This window comes from Diadema antillarum, unplaced genomic scaffold, assembly GCF_040938485.1.
Source record: "Diadema antillarum isolate AM-2024a unplaced genomic scaffold, OU_Dant_1.0 seq00002148_RagTag, whole genome shotgun sequence".
Taxonomy (NCBI): domain Eukaryota; kingdom Metazoa; phylum Echinodermata; class Echinoidea; order Diadematoida; family Diadematidae; genus Diadema; species Diadema antillarum.
In genome coordinates, this window is record NW_027272787.1 from 136,620 (window position 1) to 157,196 (window position 20,577).

The 20,577-nt window shown below is 39.3% G+C and overlaps 1 protein-coding gene across 1 annotated transcript in view; it reads left to right on the forward strand.

Annotated features, from left to right (window-relative positions):
- Positions 1 to 20,577, forward strand: part of LOC139714050 (exportin-4-like) — a 113,645-nt gene that overhangs the window by 90,650 nt on the left and 2,418 nt on the right. The window contains exons 10-19 of the mRNA XM_071625778.1: positions 8,688 to 8,864; positions 9,404 to 9,555; positions 10,367 to 10,503; positions 11,673 to 11,850; positions 12,917 to 13,076; positions 14,968 to 15,137; positions 15,890 to 16,064; positions 16,495 to 16,788; positions 18,347 to 18,527; positions 19,925 to 20,019. Coding sequence (XP_071481879.1) covers positions 8,688 to 8,864; positions 9,404 to 9,555; positions 10,367 to 10,503; positions 11,673 to 11,850; positions 12,917 to 13,076; positions 14,968 to 15,137; positions 15,890 to 16,064; positions 16,495 to 16,788; positions 18,347 to 18,527; positions 19,925 to 20,019 — 1,719 coding nt within the window. The remainder of the gene's footprint in view (positions 1 to 8,687; positions 8,865 to 9,403; positions 9,556 to 10,366; positions 10,504 to 11,672; positions 11,851 to 12,916; positions 13,077 to 14,967; positions 15,138 to 15,889; positions 16,065 to 16,494; positions 16,789 to 18,346; positions 18,528 to 19,924; positions 20,020 to 20,577) is intronic.

Below are 20,577 nucleotides of genomic sequence, written 5' to 3' on the forward strand. Positions count from 1 at the left end.
AGTAAGCCCGACCAGACGCAGTGCAATAATCTATGCAGCGACAGGGCTGGGTAGTTAGTGAATGAGTTGCCTCCTAATCCGTCTTTTGTTCGCACGAGGCGTGGCGTGGACATTCTGTTTTGAAATCGACAAGCCTTAATTGTCTTTGATCAAAGTTACTCTGTACAATGTACTTGAAAGTCTGTGGTGTAGGGGTCATTGAGACACCTTCCTTGCAAGACACAGTGCGATGCGTGAAAAAAGAAGAAGCTTAGTGCTTGTTCATTAATTTTCTATGCCACCACGCCAATGTGCTGAACACGCATTGTATCACGATGTGCACCATCTTGTTGATGAACCCTATGAATTTGTTTAATCAAATCGTTGCTGACCGTAAAAGAGAGGTGGAGATTATAAGTCACGAACTGCCAGCCGCAGACATGACAGAAATGTACCAAGCAAGCAAACAAGCAAGCACCAGTGAATGCCGTTTACAAACGCAAAAACTTGAACTGTTAATAACAAAATCGACTGATATCGTGTTTAGACTAAGTAAGGAGCTAAAGGGCCTACTCGTACATTAATATTGCAGAGATCAGTTACATGATTTCTAACAGAAAGAAAACTCGCCTTTTAAAATGCAAGGTAAAACTCGCTCCACATCACAATAGGGCAACGAGTAATTGTCTTTATTCACTTACTGTTGTCAAATCACTACCCTGATTCAATTTTGGCTAGTCCGCAAAAAAAAAAAAAAAAAATGACTAAACAAACATTACGACATATTAGTATGCCTTAGTAATAGTATCGTCCATCTTGTGCACCAGCAGCACGATTATAAAGATTCACGAGTACTACGTGTTTATGTACTGAGCTACTGTACGCGATGTATACATGTTTGTGGATTTACAGATCAGCAGTTGCGATCTTAACAAATTTAATTTGTGAGGGAGACAAAGTGAAGAAACTCGCATCTGAACCTTCACCCGTCTGAATAATATCTTTCTTTCAATGCAAACTTTTTGGGTATATTCAGTTATTGTTTACTATAAAACATAGTCATGTGTTATTTTTCAGGCTTTTTCATGTTATTTATTGGATTCTACACATCTTAACTATTCGAGTTTCTTTTCCCCTGACTGATATCACAAAGTCTGCCATAACGATGTTCGCTAAACAGTTTACGTTCCATACGAAGAAATCATGTCTTTTAAACGAGGAAAAAACAAAAACAAAACAAAAACGAATGTTGATAGCCAAACAACTTCACAGTTCGTAGGTGAAGTTCCTTGAAACTTTCCAAAGTAATACGTAGTTTTGAGCGTGAAATTGTCAGGATTTTGCTGTCTAACCGGTTAGTGGCTGCATCACATACTCGTAGTGAGTTTGTGTGGGCATACGAGGCCTTTCGTATATTTCTGTGAGTAATCAATCCCTTCCTACACAATTTGTAGTTCAGTAAACATCTAAAATACTCAAGTAAGTACACAATAATAAACTGTTCGATATTTCTACTAACGGTCAAAAGAAAGGCTATAATTAGAATCATGATCTTTGCGATGACAACTCATGAGCTAGTTCTTCGATCGATATTTCCAGGCTATTTACACGCGGTTTATTCCAGTGCGCGCATTCTTTCGTCTGGCACCTTGGGTCTGGCACCTGCATGGTTTTGTGGAAATTTTCCACAAGGAGGGGAGAGGGGTGGGGTGTCAAGTTTCTCGTAATGCCAGAGAGTGATGCACAATCTCTTTGCTTCAGTTACTGTTGTGTTTTTCCCCTTTGCTGGTAATGAACGTCTAGATTTAACTTTACGAAGGTTGCTAGCACGTGGTTCTTTTTGTTGTGAGGTGTATGTATTTTTTTTTCATCATTCATGGGCCGGAAGGGAAAGAAGTATGTTCAGCAAGCTGTCTTTTACACTCGCATTAGTAATAACCATCATCACCATCACTCAGATCACTCAGCCTTTTTCTATAAACATTCAGAAACATGACCAACACCATCATCAATCAAAGATTATTCCTCCCGTCTATATTTCTTTTCTGAATTATCCTCCACTGCTCGCTTTAATGATTAACAAAAGATCGTAACTGTTCGTTACTTTGAAAGTTTGCAATTTCCGAAGTCTCGTTATTCGAAAAAAAAAAATAAAAGCAACAACAAAATTGTGTTGCTGTTTTGAAGATTCGTCAATTCAAAAACGAAGAAAGGTTTGGTTTTCTAAATGCTGCTAATCCGAAAACAAAACAATTTTTTGACCACGTTATTCGTTTTCAGATTAACGAACCGTATTTCCCATTTTCAGATTAACGAACCTTCGGAATGTCACAAAATGTTCGGATTAACAAACCCTAGTACACTTTCAGATTACTATAGTAACAAACATGGAATTTGCGTTTTTCGGATACTGAAGAACGAACCATCGGAATATAAGTACACCTAGCATCATACCTGACTCTTTTTGGAATAATAACCACCACGCAAAGAAATTAACAATGTCAAACTGAGAAACTGATTTCTTGCCTCAAAATTTTCCCTGATGCCGTCTATATATTTCTTTTCTGAATTACCCTTCCCCCTCCACTGCTCGACTGAAAAACAAACAAACAAAACAAAACATAAAGTTACAGTTCGTTACTTAAAGTTCGTTATTCCGAAGGCTAAGATTCGGAGGAACGAACCAATGGAATAAGTACATGACTCTTTCCAGAATACAAACATCACGCAAAAAAAAAATTAACGATATCAAACTGAGAATTTCACTTACTTGTATTTCTTGCCTCAAGATTTTCACTCCCTTCTATATTCATTTTCTGAATTACCCCCCCCCCCCCCCATCCCCTAATCGACTGAAAAAAAAAGAATAAACATAGTTACAGTCATTCCGAAGGCTCGTAAATCCCAAATTGACGAAGGGGGAAAAAAAGTTTCGTTTTTTGAAGAATCGTCGACTCGAAAACGAAACGGGGGTCGATATTCTCAACGTTGTTAAACTCAAAAGATAAATGAATAAATAAACAAATAGATAGATAGATAGATAAATAAATAAATACATTTTCGTGCCGGATTAAGAGTTTTCAGACTAAGGCACCTTCGGAATAATCCCACACACTGTTAGTTAGTTAAAAGTTGATGCCTATTTAGGTGGTCAAAACTTACGTTTGAAATGAGAAAGTGGGAGCATTTGCAGACATTTAAAACATCCGACATTAACGTTTTAGCACTATAGAGAGCCGAAAGTTACCGTTATTCATTTCCGATTGTAAGAGCAATCATGCAACATTTACTAGTATTTTAGCACCGGAGCCGAATGCTACCGTTAATCATTTTCAAATGTAAAAGCAAACTACCGACATTCATTTTAGCATCTTAGGGAGCTGAATGTTATCCTTATTCATTTCCGAACGTGAAAGCAAACATCCGCTATCTATTTTAGCATCTAACTGAGCCGATTGATACCGTTAATCATTTCCAAATGTAAAAGCAACAATCTCTTATTATTTTAGCATCGTACGGAGCAGAATATTACTGGTATTCATTTCCAAATTTAAAAGCAAACATCCGACATTTATTTCATTATCATACGGAGCCGAATGCTGCTGTCCACTTCCGAAAGTGAAATGAATCATCTGACAATATTATTTTAGCATCGTACGGAGCCGAATAGTAGGGCCTACTGTTGTTCATTTTCAACGTTAATTAATGCAGATATCAGACATTTACTTTCCCATCAAACGCAGCTGAATGTTACTGTTATTCATTTCGAAATGTAAAAGCAAATATCCAACATTTATTTTAGCATCGTATGGAGCAGAATGTTACTTCTATTCACTTCCGAACGTAAAAGCAATCATCTGACATTTATTTCAGCATCTTCCGGAGCCGAATGTCATTGATATTTACTTTCGAAAGTAAAAGCAAACATCCGACATTCATTTGATCATAGTACGGAATTGAATATTATTGTTATTCATTTCCGAACGTCAAAGGGATCATTCGACATTTATTTTAGCATCTTCCGGAGCTGAATGTTATTGATATTTACTTTCGAACATTAAAGCAAACATCCGGCATTTATTTCACCATCACACGGAGTTGAATATTATTGGTATTCATTTCCAAACGTCAAAGGGATCATTCAACATTTACTTTAGCATCTTACAGAGCTGAATGTTATCGCTAATTTACTTTCGAACGTTAGAGTAAACATCCGGCATTTATAGCATCTTCCGGAGCTGAATGTTATTGCTATTTACTTTCAAACATAAAAGCAAACATCAGACAGTTATTTTATCATCGTATACGGAGTTGAATATAATTGTTATTCATTTCCGAACGTCAAAGCAAACATCAAACATCAATTTTAATGAATCAATGTTACTGTTATTCATTTCGAAATTTAAAAAGCAGACATCCGACAATTATTTTAGCATCGTACGGAGCAGAATATTACTGGTATTCACTTCCAAATTTAAAAGCAAACATCCGACATTTATTTCATTATCATACGGAGCCGAATGCTGCTGTCCACTTCCGAAAGTGAAATGAATCATGTGACAATATTATTTTAGCATCGTACGGAGCCGAATAGTAGGGCCTACTGTTGTTCATTTTCAACGTTAATTAACGCAGATATCAGACATTTACTTTCCCATCAAACGCAGCTGAATGTTACTGTTATTCATTTCGAAATGTAAAAGCAAATATCCAACATTTATTTTAGCATCGTATGGAGCAGAATGTTACTTCTATTCACTTCCGAACGTAAAAGCAATCATCTGACATTTATTTCAGCATCTTCCGGAGCCGAATGTCATTGATATTTACTTTCGAAAGTAAAAGCAAACATCCGACATTCATTTGATCATAGTACGGAATTGAATATTATTGTTATTCATTTCCAAACGTCAAAGGGATCATTCAACATTTACTTTAGCATCTTACAGAGCTGAATGTTATCGCTAATTTACTTTCGAACGTTAGAGTAAACATCCGGCATTTATAGCATCTTCCGGAGCTGAATGTTATTGCTATTTACTTTCAAACATAAAAGCAAACATCAGACAGTTATTTTATCATCGTATACGGAGTTGAATATAATTGTTATTCATTTCCGAACGTCAAAGCAAACATCAAACATCAATTTTAATGAATCAATGTTACTGTTATTCATTTCGAAATTTAAAAAGCAGACATCCGACAATTATTTTAGCATCGTACGGAGCAGAATATTACTGGTATTCACTTCCAAATTTAAAAGCAAACATCCGACATTTATTTCATTATCATACGGAGCCGAATGCTGCTGTCCACTTCCGAAAGTGAAATGAATCATGTGACAATATTATTTTAGCATCGTACGGAGCCGAATAGTAGGGCCTACTGTTGTTCATTTTCAACGTTAATTAACGCAGATATCAGACATTTACTTTCCCATCAAACGCAGCTGAATGTTACTGTTATTCATTTCGAAATGTAAAAGCAAATATCCAACATTTATTTTAGCATCGTATGGAGCAGAATGTTACTTCTATTCACTTCCGAACGTAAAAGCAATCATCTGACATTTATTTCAGCATCTTCCGGAGCCGAATGTCATTGATATTTACTTTCGAAAGTAAAAGCAAACATCCGACATTCATTTGATCATAGTACGGAATTGAATATTATTGTTATTCATTTCCGAACGTCAAAGGGATCATTCGACATTTATTTTAGCATCTTCCGGAGCTGAATGTTATTGATATTTACTTTCGAACATTAAAGCAAACATCCGGCATTTATTTCACCATCACACGGAGTTGAATATTATTGGTATTCATTTCCAAACGTCAAAGGGATCATTCAACATTTACTTTAGCATCTTACAGAGCTGAATGTTATCGCTAATTTACTTTCGAACGTTAGAGTAAACATCCGGCATTTATAGCATCTTCCGGAGCTGAATGTTATTGCTATTTACTTTCAAACATAAAAGCAAACATCAGACAGTTATTTTATCATCGTATACGGAGTTGAATATAATTGTTATTCATTTCCGAACGTCAAAGCAAACATCAAACATCAATTTTAATGAATCAATGTTACTGTTATTCATTTCGAAATTTAAAAAGCAGACATCCGACAATTATTTGAGCATCGTATGGAGCAGAATATTACTGCTATTCGCTTCCGAACGTAAAAGCAATCATGTGATAGTTATTTTAGCATCTTCTGGAGCCGAATGTTGCTATTTACTTTCGAAAGTAAAAGCAAACATGCGGCGTTTATTTTATCATCGTACGGAGTTGAATATTATTGTTAATCATTTCCGAAAGTCAAAGCAAACATTCGACATTTATTTCAGCATCTTCCGGAGCCAAATGTTATCCTTATGCATTTCCGATCGCAAAATCAAATATCTGACATCAATTTTAGCACCGTATGGAGCTGAATCTTACCGTTATTCATTTCCAAAAGTATAAACAAACATCCGACGTTTTAGTATCATACGAATATTACCATTATTCATTTCCAAAATTAAAATGAAACATCTGACATTAATTTTAGCATCTTGCGGAGCCGATTGTTGCCGCTGTTCATTTCCAAAAGTAACGGCAAACATCTGACTTTTTCCTACGGGAGAAATAGGACAACTTCGTAATACACTGTATTTAGTTCTTGAGTCACTTGACAGAGAAAAAAAGATCTCACCTCATGCATGCAAAATTTTACATGTATGGAGCTGCCTAATTAAGGCATACATTCGCGTATGAGTGTAGACCTACATGTGTTTTCATAAATCCTCTTCGATCGATACTTTCAAAGTGTTCCCCGTTCAGTGAGATCACACCCCACAATTACGTTTTCTTTTCTGATCTTAAAGCCAAACGAAACGCAAATCAACTCATAACCAATGTTGAGACAAAGGAAAGCGTCGGGACACGTCGCTCATCGTCGGGCTATCACGAGCATCATTTGTAATCAGGAGAGGTGCGTCTGGACACGTCGCTCTCTATTCAATTTGAGCACTGGCCGTGACCATTCAGAAATCTCGCTACATCTCAAGCGCCATGTCCCGAAACGTCGGCACTATTAAAACGAACACTTGCGTGAGCGGAGGTCACGCAACATAGAAATAATCAACAGCTTCTTTTGAGGGTGTCGGCAAGTGTCAGCAAGCGTCGGCAAGCGTCGCGGTATCATCAAAATGATGGCGCGTAGTGCTTTGACCGACGCTTAGCGACGGAGTAAAAACATACTGCGACGCACTTCATTGTTCTCGCAATATGTCCCCGTCGCTGAGTGTCGCTCTCCGTCGCTCGCAGTCCCTAGTTTACCAGGTGCGCCTAACTAGATAACAGGCAAATGGCAGCTTTAATATACATGTCTCTTTGCTTCCTCATCATCATTTTATACCCCTTTCAAAGTAGTCTCTCTGGTGATCACTGGGGAGATTTAACCGGGAATTAAACTGGGGACATGCTCAAGAAAGTTCCTTCATACTAGTGAATGAGCTTCCGCTTGAAATTCTTGCGTCCACTCTTTTGCAGTGAAAGTACACATTATGGCGAATTCGCAAATCGACTCGCAAGACGTGGATGGTATGCTGACGGTTGTTTTTCACCTGAGAGTTTACCTGAGATGCCTTTCATGCTATATACCCTCACCCAGGAGTTCAGGGGGAAATTTTGGGTGAAATTTGCTAGATTGAATCTAAGCATGAAAGTGGTATTGGTTTCAGGGCATCTGTGCCTATAGCCAGAGAGGGCATTACATATGGAAGGTGGAAGTGCAGGATGGCAAGTGCGGCACAATTAGAGTTAAAAACTTTATTTTTTATAACCAGTTGAACGAAGTCACAACCGTTTACCCCCACAGCTTTTTTAGAATTTTACATGTCAAATGTTTCCTTGGACTTGTTGCTTGTATGTGATTGTGATTGTGATTGTGATTGTGATTGTGATTGTGATTGTGATTGTGATTGTGATTGTGATTGTGATTGTGATTGTGATTGTGATTGTGATTGTTTTTTTTTTCTTTTTGATGTGATAAGTAGAAATTAACCAATGTTTGGAGATGTGTTGTGTCTCTCGATCCCATGTGAACATGCAAATGTTGAGGTAGATTCCATGTGAACATGCATATGTTTGGGTATGAATGTTGGGGGGGGGGGGTTGTGGTGTGTGTAGTGCAGTTGTACATTTGTCTCGTATGTCGCTTTACAAAAATGTACTTGGGAGGTTCTTGAAGCATAAAATATCTTGTGACTTGCAAGTCTAAAGTGAGCATGTTTCAGTTCAAGCGATTGAAATCCGGATTCTCCACTGAATAGAATTTGCCCAGTTGTTCACATTACCCATAACATAGGACCTCTATTGCATTGTTTTGTGTGTGTGTGTGTGTGTGTGTGTGTGTTTATTTTAGTTGTTTTCCCATTTCCATAAGATATTATTCAACATTTTCTTGTCTGTGTAAGTGTGTGTGCTTGTGTGTGGTTGAAAGTATTTTGATGGTAATTATCAAGTGAACTTTACATAATGTGTTTGTTACGTAGAAACAGCTAGGAGTTTAATACCTAAATTTACTTACATGTACTACATGTAGTTTACCCCCTTCCTCACCTACCACAAATGTTTCATGTTCCAAATGTGGCTGTTGTCAACAAATAAGTGACTTTGTGATCAACTTTCTTCTATTATCTTTCCCTCTCTCCCCCCTTGCAGCTTCACCAAGATGACCAGCAGTACATGGAAGCCTTTGACCAGCTGCTGGAGTGCTGGACGTCCTTGCTACGCCAGGCTGACCGCTTCCCTCCCGCCTATTTTTGCAGTCACGCCATCCAGGTCTTCAACTGCTACCTGCAGAGCCACCTGGGGGCGCCAGATGGAACCAGAGATGAGGTGAGTGTGATGGCTACCCTTCTTCTGAAGCATTGGAAGAGCAATACGCCTTCTGAAAGTTTATATTAGTTCCCTCTAATCCCTCCAATCTGAAGTCAAATGAAAGGCCCATTCACACACAAGAAATGGTTTTTGTTTTGTTTTGTTTTTGCTTTTTTTTTTTGTTTCACCACGAAACCGGAGTTGATTTTAATCGGCATCACTCTTTCATTGGTAAAAAGAAATCTTTTTGCTGCCAGCAGAACACTCTAAATCTCTAAACTGCGCATGTCTATTAAATGATCTGAGTTTGATGTCAGGCACTATCAACTCGGGCTTTAGTGCAGCAGTTGACTCATGATGTGAAAAAGGTTGATGAAGAAGAGTTGTAAGTACTGTCAAGTAAATTCACCTTTCTCCAACCCTGCATAGAAGCTCAGGGAAATCCAAACAAAGGAACAAAAACAAACAAACAAACAAACAAACCAAAGACCAAGCGAGGCTAAGGTAATTTTTGCTTCTCTCGATCATCTCAATAATTGCCTCTCTGTGACTCACAGAAGCAGAACGGAGATGCCTGCGAGGATGACGAGGAGGAAGATGAAATCAACGAACTGGAGGAAGATGACAGAGACCTGTTCGGTGACCAGCTCATCAGTGTGGCTGCCATGGGGCGGGCCACACCCCAGCACAGTATACCCCTCCTCACCAAGTGAGTACGCCATGCTGTATTATTCTGCAAATTTTAGATAATGCTGTCAGATTATAATCTGCAAATTATCAGCAGCTTAATGAAAATTTACCCCAAATACTGTACATGTATATACATACATATGGATTGAGTGAATGCAAAAATATTAGTAACATATATCATCAAAGTTCAAGAAAAATTGTACAATGTTCCAAAGTTATGAATGTTTAGAGATTTGGTTAAACCCATGTGCCATCATTGTTGTCTATTAAAGAAGACTGTGATAATCTGTTTTGACACAGTAAATCAACAATATAGAGAAAATATTTAGACAGTGTAACATTCAAATTGATAAAATTTTTCCATCAAGTTTGTTTTATTGCAGCTGATTGACAAATTGCTCTGCAATGACTTATTAAACTAAGCACTGAACTGATCAGTGTTTCATTAGTAGCCATGACAAGAGAAATCATGGGCATACCTACTCAAGCAGGATTCGAACCTAGGACCCCCCTCATCACTGGACAGGCGTCTTATCCACCAGACCATCAGGCATCCGCCTGACATTCAGTGCTGGTTCGTCGATATAGAACAATTTGTCAGTCGAGTGCAACAAAATTTAACATATTTTCATTTTTCTTGCATAATGAAAGAGCACTTGACTTTCATAAAACCTCTTTCAGAAGGCAGGGATGATAATCTTGTAACAAGTCGAAGGAATGTGTACTCTTCATTGAACAAACATTAATTTTGTAAAATTGTTTCTTATTAATTGATCCATATTTCTCTTTAAGTAGCATTACCTCTCATTCTGTATTTGCTCTCCCACCAGACTTTTAGAGGACCGGGCCACGAGGTTACAGTCCCACCTCCAGAGACACCAGCACCACACACACCACAATGTGGACATTGACATCAAGGGTCTCCACCTTCTATATGAAGACTTACACTGGCTGATTCTCATTACAGGTACTGCGGACTTCCAATCAGTACTTACAAATGCATGCACTCTCAGAGAAAGCTTTTTTGTTGTCTATGATTATTATCTTTTTTTCATAGGAAGTAGGCATGAGATATATTTACAATATGTAATCATATTATGAGGTGCTGTTTGAAAGGTGGTTCATGCAGGAACTTGTAGATTCAAATCCTGCTCAAATACACTGTATATGCCCATGATTACCTCCGCCAAGGGAGGAGGTTATGTTTTCGTTACCGTTTGTTTGTTTGTTAGTTCGTTTGTTAGTTTGTCCGTGTGCAAAATATCTCAAAAAGTAGTTAACTGATTGGGATGAAACTTGCAGGAAAGGTTGAGAATGACACAAGTAACAAACGATTAACTTTTGGTAGTAATCCGAGAATTTTTGGGGAATTTATGAAGGATTTTTTTATATTTTGGCAGGTAGGGTCAATGAACTTGGAGTTCAGGCTGCGCGTATTTGAGGTTTGCATGCGCGTACTAAAGTGCGTGCCAAAGATAGTAGAGATGCTTGCTCTAGTTTCTGCTAGGGCGAGGCGCCCCGTGCAGCTGAGGGTTTATGACGTAACAAAGGCTTCTATGTTGGGAAATCGGGCGACTTTCAGCACACAATGGTATAAGTACATATGGATGGAAATCACTGATATCTCTATGTAAGAACAAGATTAGTGGTGGAAATAAGCTGCATGCTTGGTGGAGGTCTGCGCTCTCAGAGTGCTTTTCTAGTTTCTTTTGTCATGGCTACTTCTAAAACACTGATCAATTCAGTGCTGGTATAATAATTGATGTAGGGCAATTTGTCAATCAGTTGTAATAAAAACAACTTGATGCAAGAATTTCATCAATTTGAATAATTACGCAGTACACGCTGCTTGCCATAAGGATTAGAAGCAGCACTGGCAGCCGCACAGTAGCTCTGTGGTCTAGTGGATACGGCTGGACTTTCAGCAAGCCTGTTGTCTCAAATAAGACACACGTTACATCCTGTTTTGTTTCTGTTTAATTTTATGCGCGACATTTGGCCTAATTGTTTACATCTGCCTTGTTTCCATTCAAATCTATACTCAGAGAGTACCAATGCAGTGACCGGTTTTGTTATTGCCGTATTTCATCCTAATTTGTTTTCACTATCTCTCTCTCTCTCTCTCCATCTCTGTAGGTCACCTTCTAGCAGACGACTACAGGGGGGAAACCCCCGTTATACCGGAGCAGATTATACGACACTCCCTTCAGGAGTCGCAGCGTGTCGATGCTGACGTCACCCTGAAGGTTCTAGGTTCAGTACACGAGGATGCCGCTTCCATTCCTGGCCTCGAGAAGGCCGATCAAATAGTCAGGTGTGTGGATTGTGCATTTGAAAATAAGACAAGAGTTGTGCCGTGATATGACACTCTTTCGTGGACAGATAGACAGGCATGGAGAGATATTTGAATTTGAAAATCATGTAGTTGTAGCAGACAGAAAAATAAATACTCTCGCTCATTAAAGGACAGTGCTTCAAAATAGTTCCAAAATGTGAGTTAGGGATAGAAACAACCAAAGTAAAAATGTTAACCAGTATAATAAATGCTAAGTATTGTTAACTATTCAAAATATGAACAAAATTTGTATCAAAATCGTTTCTAGAATAAACCATCTACAGTTATGGTTTATTTAAAAAATTAGTGATATCTCAGTATATTTGTGGCTTTATTGCAATTCTTTTATATGGTAGGATGTTTTGTGGTACAACTGAACTATATATATGCATTGAATTTGATAGCTTGAACATTCTTTTAATCACTGCTCCCATTGGTAAACAGTGGCTTTGATAAACATGTGGATTAAGAGCATGCAGCAGTATTGAAGTACATGTCATTGAAAGTTTCAGGAAAGTCGGACAATTCATTTAATCCGCTGTCATCTAGTGATGGAGGAAATGAAACCTCAAAATTCATAACTTTTGAATAGTTGGTATGATTTTCCTCAATTTTTTTATTGATATGTTTTTCTACAATTGCTGCATTTTCTCAATCCACATGTATATTAAGGTGAAAAATCCAAAATGTGGGATTGCTGTAAATCTTGTAGTATAGAGGGCTCTGGATCAAGACCTGCTAATTGCAAACCTCTTTGGACAAGATAATCTACCCAGTGTATCTCTCTTGGTCTCAGCAAAAGAATGGATACCTTGCAGTTTCGGGGTAATAGTACATGATAACAGCAAAATCCTCTAAAATAGCAGTACCTACTCTGAACAGGGCATGGTATTTTGGAGAAATATGTTGGCTGTATAAATCTATCGATCCCTACTCCATTTTCTTCCATTTCAATATAGAAAGTGCAAATGTTATGATATATGAAATTTCATTTCCTTCACTGTCATTCGACTTCTCTTGTATGCCATAATTGCAACTGTTCCAGATTATCAGCTGCCGTCTTCCGCATCTCGGAGATCGAGCGCCGGGCGGTGCAAGCAAACCTGGCCGACCTTTGGAGTCCCCAGGTCGGCAGCACCACGGTGTGGTTTCTACGGCGATGGCTATCCTCCTACCTCATGCTCAATGAATCCTACTACAACGAGGTATAGTACACATCCTTCTCAGTTTGTGTTTGTGATTTTTTGAAAAGTCGTTTGTGTTTTGCAAAATGGAACCATTTCAGCTTTTGAGCTGCATGTTCTTGTTTTATTGTGAATAAACCTGTATTGAATTGAATTAAATTGAATTATGTATGTGTGTTTGTGTTTGTGTGTTTAATTTAGTGCCTCAACCAGAATCTAATGTATGTGCTAAAAATGGTAAGTTGTAATTTGGGATAAATTGACAATAGGAAAGTTTGTTCATACCAAAGACGTACTTGTTATCAGTATGTCCTGCTGGGATAAAACAGTTGTTACTGTAATTTAATGGTACAGGTGTGTATGTACAGAAAATCAGAAATTGTGCGTGAAAACTGTTGCAAGCAGATGTGTGCTTATTTGCAGGTGTCTTCTTATAGCCAGGGGCACACACACAAAAATGAATTGCAATGAATGATGTGCATATGTGACCGTGCATCACAAAACGAACAAAAAGTCGCACGCACTGATTTTGTGTGAGAGCGGAAAATAGGTGAAATACATGTAGGTCAACCTAGCCAATCTTGACTTTTTCATATTATCTTAAAGAGCAAGTCTCTTCTACATCATACTTAAGTTTTTGGATCATAAAACAAAAAGAAAATTTGGTTATCAGCAGTTTTTCTGGAACACTTTTTAGTGGAATAGTGTGATAAGGTGTTTCTGAAAGAGTCCTCTTTTCATTTGTTAAAAACTGTGTCCATCCTCATCACTTTCAACTCCAATAACTTTAGAAGAGATAACGCTACTGATTTGAAAGTTGACATTTATCATCAACAGAATGTGGTAATTAGGCATGCACAATTTCAGCCTAATCTGTTAATCCCTTCATTGTCATTGCTCTAATGTTTATCATCCTGTTATTTTGTTCCATTCATCGCACAGCTACACGGTAAAGATTAAACGCGTGAATAGACCCTGTTCTTCAGAGCCTCTTTTCTCACTTCACAATTATCCAGGGTGTGTACTTTCTTTCCAATATTTAGATAGGTTAGGAGAGTCCATTTGGGTTGAGTTATATATCATTTTAAAGCTTAGAGTCTGCTCTTTCAGAATCTGACCTTAACTAAAAATCCATGTCTGGCGACTTTTTGTTCATTTTGTGGTGCAGGGTCACATATGTAATGTAGATCCTCAAAATCAATGTTTGCTGCAAATGAAGTGTGGAAGTATGTTTCTCATCTGCAGCAGTGAGATAATTTGACCAATCATCAACTGTACACTTGACAACCACGTTACATAGCTGACATCCGGGCAAAGGGCCTTCAGTTGCTGCTGCGACAAAATGATGACAGAACAGTTCTGAATTTATGTTTTGACATCATTGTTTCTCACACGTAATTTTCATTTCAGTGTCCTCCTTCTGACCTCATAAATGTTAAAGGGATGTTAAAGTATTGGTTGAGGTGCAGGTTCAGGTTTTAACTTTTTGCGAGATACTTAGAAACCACTTTATAGAATGTTAAAGAGCATGCAATTTTAAGAGGAATTCAAAGTTTATTTGATGAAAATCAGTTTTTAAGTGGCTGAGATATCTGGAAACATAGTAAAACAAAGCGGCCTTTATGATAAGAGGTAGGTCCCACCTTATATAAAGGTCGCTCTTGTTTGGATATCTCAGCCATTTCAAAACTAATTTTCATAAATCAAACCTTGAATTCCTCTTAGAATTGTATGCTCTTTTATATTTCATAAGAGGTTTCTCATTATCTCAATAAAATCATCATCAAAAAACATTGGAAACATGAAGCCCCAGCTCAACCGAAACTGTACCATCCCTTTAATGACTCCACAGATATGCATACGGTATTTGTACACTGGTCCATCTTGCTACATGTGTGTCTCCCCCACCCAGATAAGCGTGCCTCTAGCCGTGTGCTTCGGTAAGGGCACAGAGGGCAGTCACTGGCTGACCAGCTTCCTCCTGGACAAGTGCCTCTCCAACCTGTCCATCTGGAGCTCGGAGCACGAGCTGGCCAACGACACCGTCGACCTCCTCGTGTCGCTCGTGGAGAAGAAGGAGAGGTGAGTGACCCCTGACGCCCCCCCCCCCCCCCCCCCCCCCCCCACTACCCGCCAAATTTTTGTGTGGTCATATTTAGGACAAGTGGCTCAGTGTGAGAGCTTGTTCCACCTCGTGAGCTACTCAATAGATGTCGCTGCTCACATGGGGTTCACAATTTTGTGTGACATGAACATTCTGCAATATTACTATTAAACATGGTGATCCTCTAACTCTGTAATGGCAGATGTCAGTATTACAGTGTATGTCTGATCATTTAGAGGATTAGCAAATTACCAAAGTAGAACTTTGGGGGATTTATTGAGAGCTAGGAGACATGTCATCTTTCAATTTCAACCTTTTCTCTGCATTTTAGTCAACTGATATACCCTCAGGACCTGCTTCATGAGCAGATTGGAAAGAAATGTCTTAGAAAGCTAACTGTCAAGAAGTAGTGTGTAAGGATTAATACAATCTATATTCCAGTAATGTAATCTCTCACTGATATTGTGACATTATTGAATCTGGATGTGTTTGTCTGTCTTAAATCATGACTTTTAAAATTTTGTTGTTTTTGCTGTTGGGCTGCTGTTGTTGTTGATTTTGTTGTCATGCATTTTTTTGTGTTTTCTTTACTTGTCAACATGTATTTTGACAGGGTGGGGGGGGGGCAGTGTACTGAATTTTGATATGATGCATGGGAGACTGCATCTACTTTTAAGTGCATGGGCATCTAAGGATTCAAGGGATTAATCTTTATCTTTCTCTCCCGCAGATGTCTACCAGCGCTGCAGTGCGAGAGCTTCTGGACCATTGCCAAGCAGCATGCGGCCAGCGCCCCACCCTTGGACCTCCTCCCGCTGGACATCAAGTCTAACCTCATGAAGGCCCTGGTCCTAGCTGGCTGTCTGGCTCCTAATGCCGAGACCAAGGACAGATTTGCCCAGGAGGTGTGTAAAGATGGCATTTGAGCTTGAGTTTTGTCAAAGAAGGAATCAATCATTCTTCTCCTCAGTCCCACATGTATGATATTGTGTACGTATCAACCCTGTTACTAATGGCAGTGTGAAGGGTAGTTCCTCGCTTTAGTGTTGATAAGTATGGATTCTTGTTTGCCTCTTCCAATATGTTTTATATGGTGACTAGCAAGAGGACACTTTGATCAATTAAAAACAAATGTGACCGTGATGTTTGTTTTCGTAGGTCTAGTTTTTCATACTCTGTACAAAGATGAAATCTGTTTCAAAATTGTGAAAATATGTATATTTTTACCAGCTTTTGTTGAATATGCGCAAATTCCTCTCTCCACACAAAAACTTTCCTTAGTCCAGGAGTTGGATCTGAACTTGATATTTGTTTACGCTTCCTGCATCCTGTCAGGTCCTCATTCCGGTCCAGAACCGCTACAAGGGGCTGATCCAGCAGGAGGAGTTTGTGCGCAAGGCCCAGGAGGACACGGTGAAGACCACGCTGTGCATGCTGCTGAGCCTCCTGCGCGGCATTGTCATGGGGACCCGCTTCGTGGCCGCCAACGAGCTCTTCCTCTTCATCTGGCCGCTGGCCACAGAGTGCGTGGCCCTGGTCCGGACATACCACCACTGCTCGGAGGTCGTCGAGCTCGTGTTGGAGCTCTACCTGGAGATGGGACGCAGGCAGCTCACCTACATCAACAAGGTGGGCGTGGGGTGTGATCAGAAGACTGGTCCAAGCTCGTCTGAGTGCCTTACCCTTTTTTTAAACCTAGACAACATTTTGATCTCAAAAAGTTTGATATGATGAGGCAACACAAGTAGAGGAAGAGTAAGAAACAAAACAAAACAAAACACACAGACACACACACACACAAAACATTCATTGTGGTTCCGTTGAAACCCAGCACCTTCAACTTTCATAGATGTCAGTCCCTACCTAAATATATAAGATATTAACAGTGTGTTATGCTGCTGACATTGGTGGTAACTTAATCAGAAACACCCTGTTATAACAAACATAGATACTTTTTGTTGCTTTAAAAATTTTGTTGCTTTAAAATTTTAAGGTTAGGTTTTTTTTTATAACACACATGTAAACAGACTCCAAAACAAAGGATGTGCAAGTATATGCCAGCACAAGTTGTATGTTGTTAAGCATTTTTCTGAAAGCCTGATATAATTGTTACCAGGCACCACAAAACCAACAAAAAGTCACACTCCCCGATTTTACTTTAGGATTCAAAATAGGTGAAATGTGCCAGGTGTAGTCAATCTTTAGTTTTTATATTTTCTGAAAGAACAATTCGTCTTCTACATAATTGCACAGTTTGGAATTGGGAAATGAATGGGAAATTATGCTTTGTGCAGTTTTTCTACAACACTTTTTTGCAGAAAGGTGTGATTGCAACACATTTTTGCAGAAAAGTGTGATTGCAACACTTTTTTGCAGAAAAGTGTGATTCCAACTCTTTTTTGCAGAAAAGTGTGATTGTTGCATATCGTCGCTGGGGTGACAAAAGCTTGTATCTGCAATTTTGGTGAAAATGACTTTTTTGGATTAATGATCAAAATGATGGGTTAAGTGATGTCCTGTCCAAATCCAAACTGTCTTATTCCAAAAATGAAGCCACCACAGCATGTCAAAGGAAAGGCTATCCCATTCGCCACAGTGCTTTGGCCGCCATGTTTTTTTGCTCTCCTGAACATTTGACATTTTGTAGATACGAGGTCTTGTCGCCCCAGCGACGATATGTACATTGTATGTCCTAAAGGCACCTATTAATTTCTTCAAAACCCTTCACACACTCCTAGCTTTCAACTCAGATGGTGCTACTGCAGTCAACGGTAGTATCAGTCATGAATAGACTCTGCTTAACAGAGTGTGGCAGATTTCTGCTTAATCTGATAATCCCTTCATTGTGGTTGCTACAGAGTTGTACATCCTGTCTCATTCAATCATTGCACTGGGCACCACTGGTTGAGATTAAGCACTTGAATAGACCTTAAACTTCAAAGCCTCTTCTCTCAGTACAGGCTTTTCCAAAATGTGTACTTTTTTTCCTCATCATTTAGATAGGTATGAAAGTCCATTTGTATTGAGTTACACATCATTCTAAAGTTTATAATCTGCTCTTTGAGAATCTGCCCCTAGCTAAAAGTCCATATCTGGCGACTTTTTGGTGGTTTGATGCTGCAGGGTCACATACACACATTATATCATGTCAGTGTTGAATTGATGTTGAATCTTCCACGGCTTCCAGGTTAATTCCTTCAAGCTGTACGAGATGTCGCTGTCCCTCCTGGAGACGTACAAGCAGTGCAACCTGGGAAAGCGTCGCCGCGACGCCATCGCGGAGGAGGAGCAGTACCATGACATCTCAGTCATGATCGAGTTGCTAACGGAGATCATCTCCAAGGACATGACAGACTTTCTACATGACGGTAGGCTAAAATTTTGCACTGTGTAGTCATGTTCAGAATACATAATGAGCACTACTTCCTAACCGCTGTCAACCCTCATTTTACACTGGAAATTCCTTTCCGGGCTTATTCATGTGATATCAATTACACAGTGTAATTCTTTGAAATGTTTCTCACTACCTTGGATATCCTGGTCAGGAAAGACATGAATATTTTTTCTCGTCAGCACAGATTTTGTTTATATTTCCTTCTTTCTGATCTGTATCTGTGGCAACTTGTCATATCCATTTACCCAGCGAAAAAGAAATCAAAGTGCTGATTTGACAGTCAGACTAGGTTGTAATGTTTGTTGCTTATTACCACTGATACAAGAAAATATGGCAGACATTTAACCCTAAATAGGCCGGGCTATTTAGGTAGTTGATAGAGCCGGGGGGGGGGGGGGGGGGGGGGGGGGGGGGGGGGGGGGGGCCTGCCAGGCCCCCCCTCCAGATCTCGGCCGTCGACCACGCGATCGCGACGAAAATTGGCACACACATTGACTATGATGTAATCTAAAATACCATGAAGTAATTTTTTCAAAAAAATCATCATTTATGCTAAATTATGCTAATTTATGCATGATGCATAAAATCAGACTATTTGGTACAAATCACAAAATAAAGCTCAAAACAGGCACATTTTTTGTGTAAATATTCTTTTTAGTGTCCTTAGCAAATGTAATTAAAAAAAATTGTGATATCAGAAAAAATTCTTAAGTATTTTATTGTTTTTCGGAATTTCTTATGTATTTCTCTGTTTTTTCGACTTTATGTTTTTCATTGTTTTTTCGATGAAATTTGTCCGCGACATCGCTCCGAACAAGAAAATATGTTATTCATTGATTTTAATCAATAAAACACCAAAATAATCATGCTTTTATGAAATTTGCCTGTAAGCACAGTTTGCATTGAAATTGTACACGAATTAACATTTTTGAGCAATTTTTGGTCTGACATGCATGTACATATTTATGCGTAACTTCGGAACCGCGCGCCCGGGCGTCGCAAATTTGGTGTCAAAAGATGCGGGAGACTGGAAAGAAAAAGGTCATGAAACGTCGCGGCGATAGCTTTTTGCGATTGCGATACATTGCGCGGAACGTCGAGGGGGGGGCCTCCGAGGCCCCCCCCCCCAACCAAATTTTCCTGAGTAGGTTGATGTAGCTCTACAATGAGCTGATGTCAGTCCTTACAGGCCACTGCCTTCTCCAGAACCAGGGCCTCCTTCCTCCATCCCCACCGTCGTAACACACTGGGCAGGACATAAGGGGATGTTATGGTTAAGTACAACGATCTGCATTTAACCACTCATGATATAAGCATTTGTTTGTCGTAAATCAACAAATCTTCGCATATCTTGTCTGTGATGTCATGCAGATGAACCCAATCCAGTGAACAACGTCTCGGCACCGGATGTAGTTCTCTATGGCCTCAACATTCTCCTACCTCTCATCAATCACGAGCTTCTAAGGGTAGGCAACCGTGTTGTGATGTGGGTGTGAAGGGAATGATGTGATGAGCTTCTGAGGATAGTGATGTGGATTGGAAGGGGATGATGTGATGCGGTTACTATGGAGATGTAATGAGCTTTTGAGGGTAGTGATGTGGATGTGAAGGGGATGAAGTGATACTATTTCCATAGTGATATAATGAGCTTCTGAGGATAGTATGTCGAGGTGAAGGGGACGATGTGATGCTGTTGCTATGGAGATGTAATGAGCTTTTGAGGGTAGTGATGTGGATGTGAAGGGAATGATGAGATGCTGCTGCTGTGGGCATGTGATTGAAGCTTCTAATGATAGTGATGTGGATGTGAAGAGGATGATGTGGTGCTGTTCCTTTGGTGATGTGTAGAGGTTCTAAGGGTAATGATGTGGATTTGAAGGGGACGGTGTGATGCTTTGCGGTGGTGATGTGTTGAGTTTGTAAGGGTAATGATGTGGATGTGAAGGAGACAAAGTAATGCTGTTGCTGTGATGATGTAATGAGCTTCTAAGGGTAGTGATGTGGATGTGAATGGAATGATACGA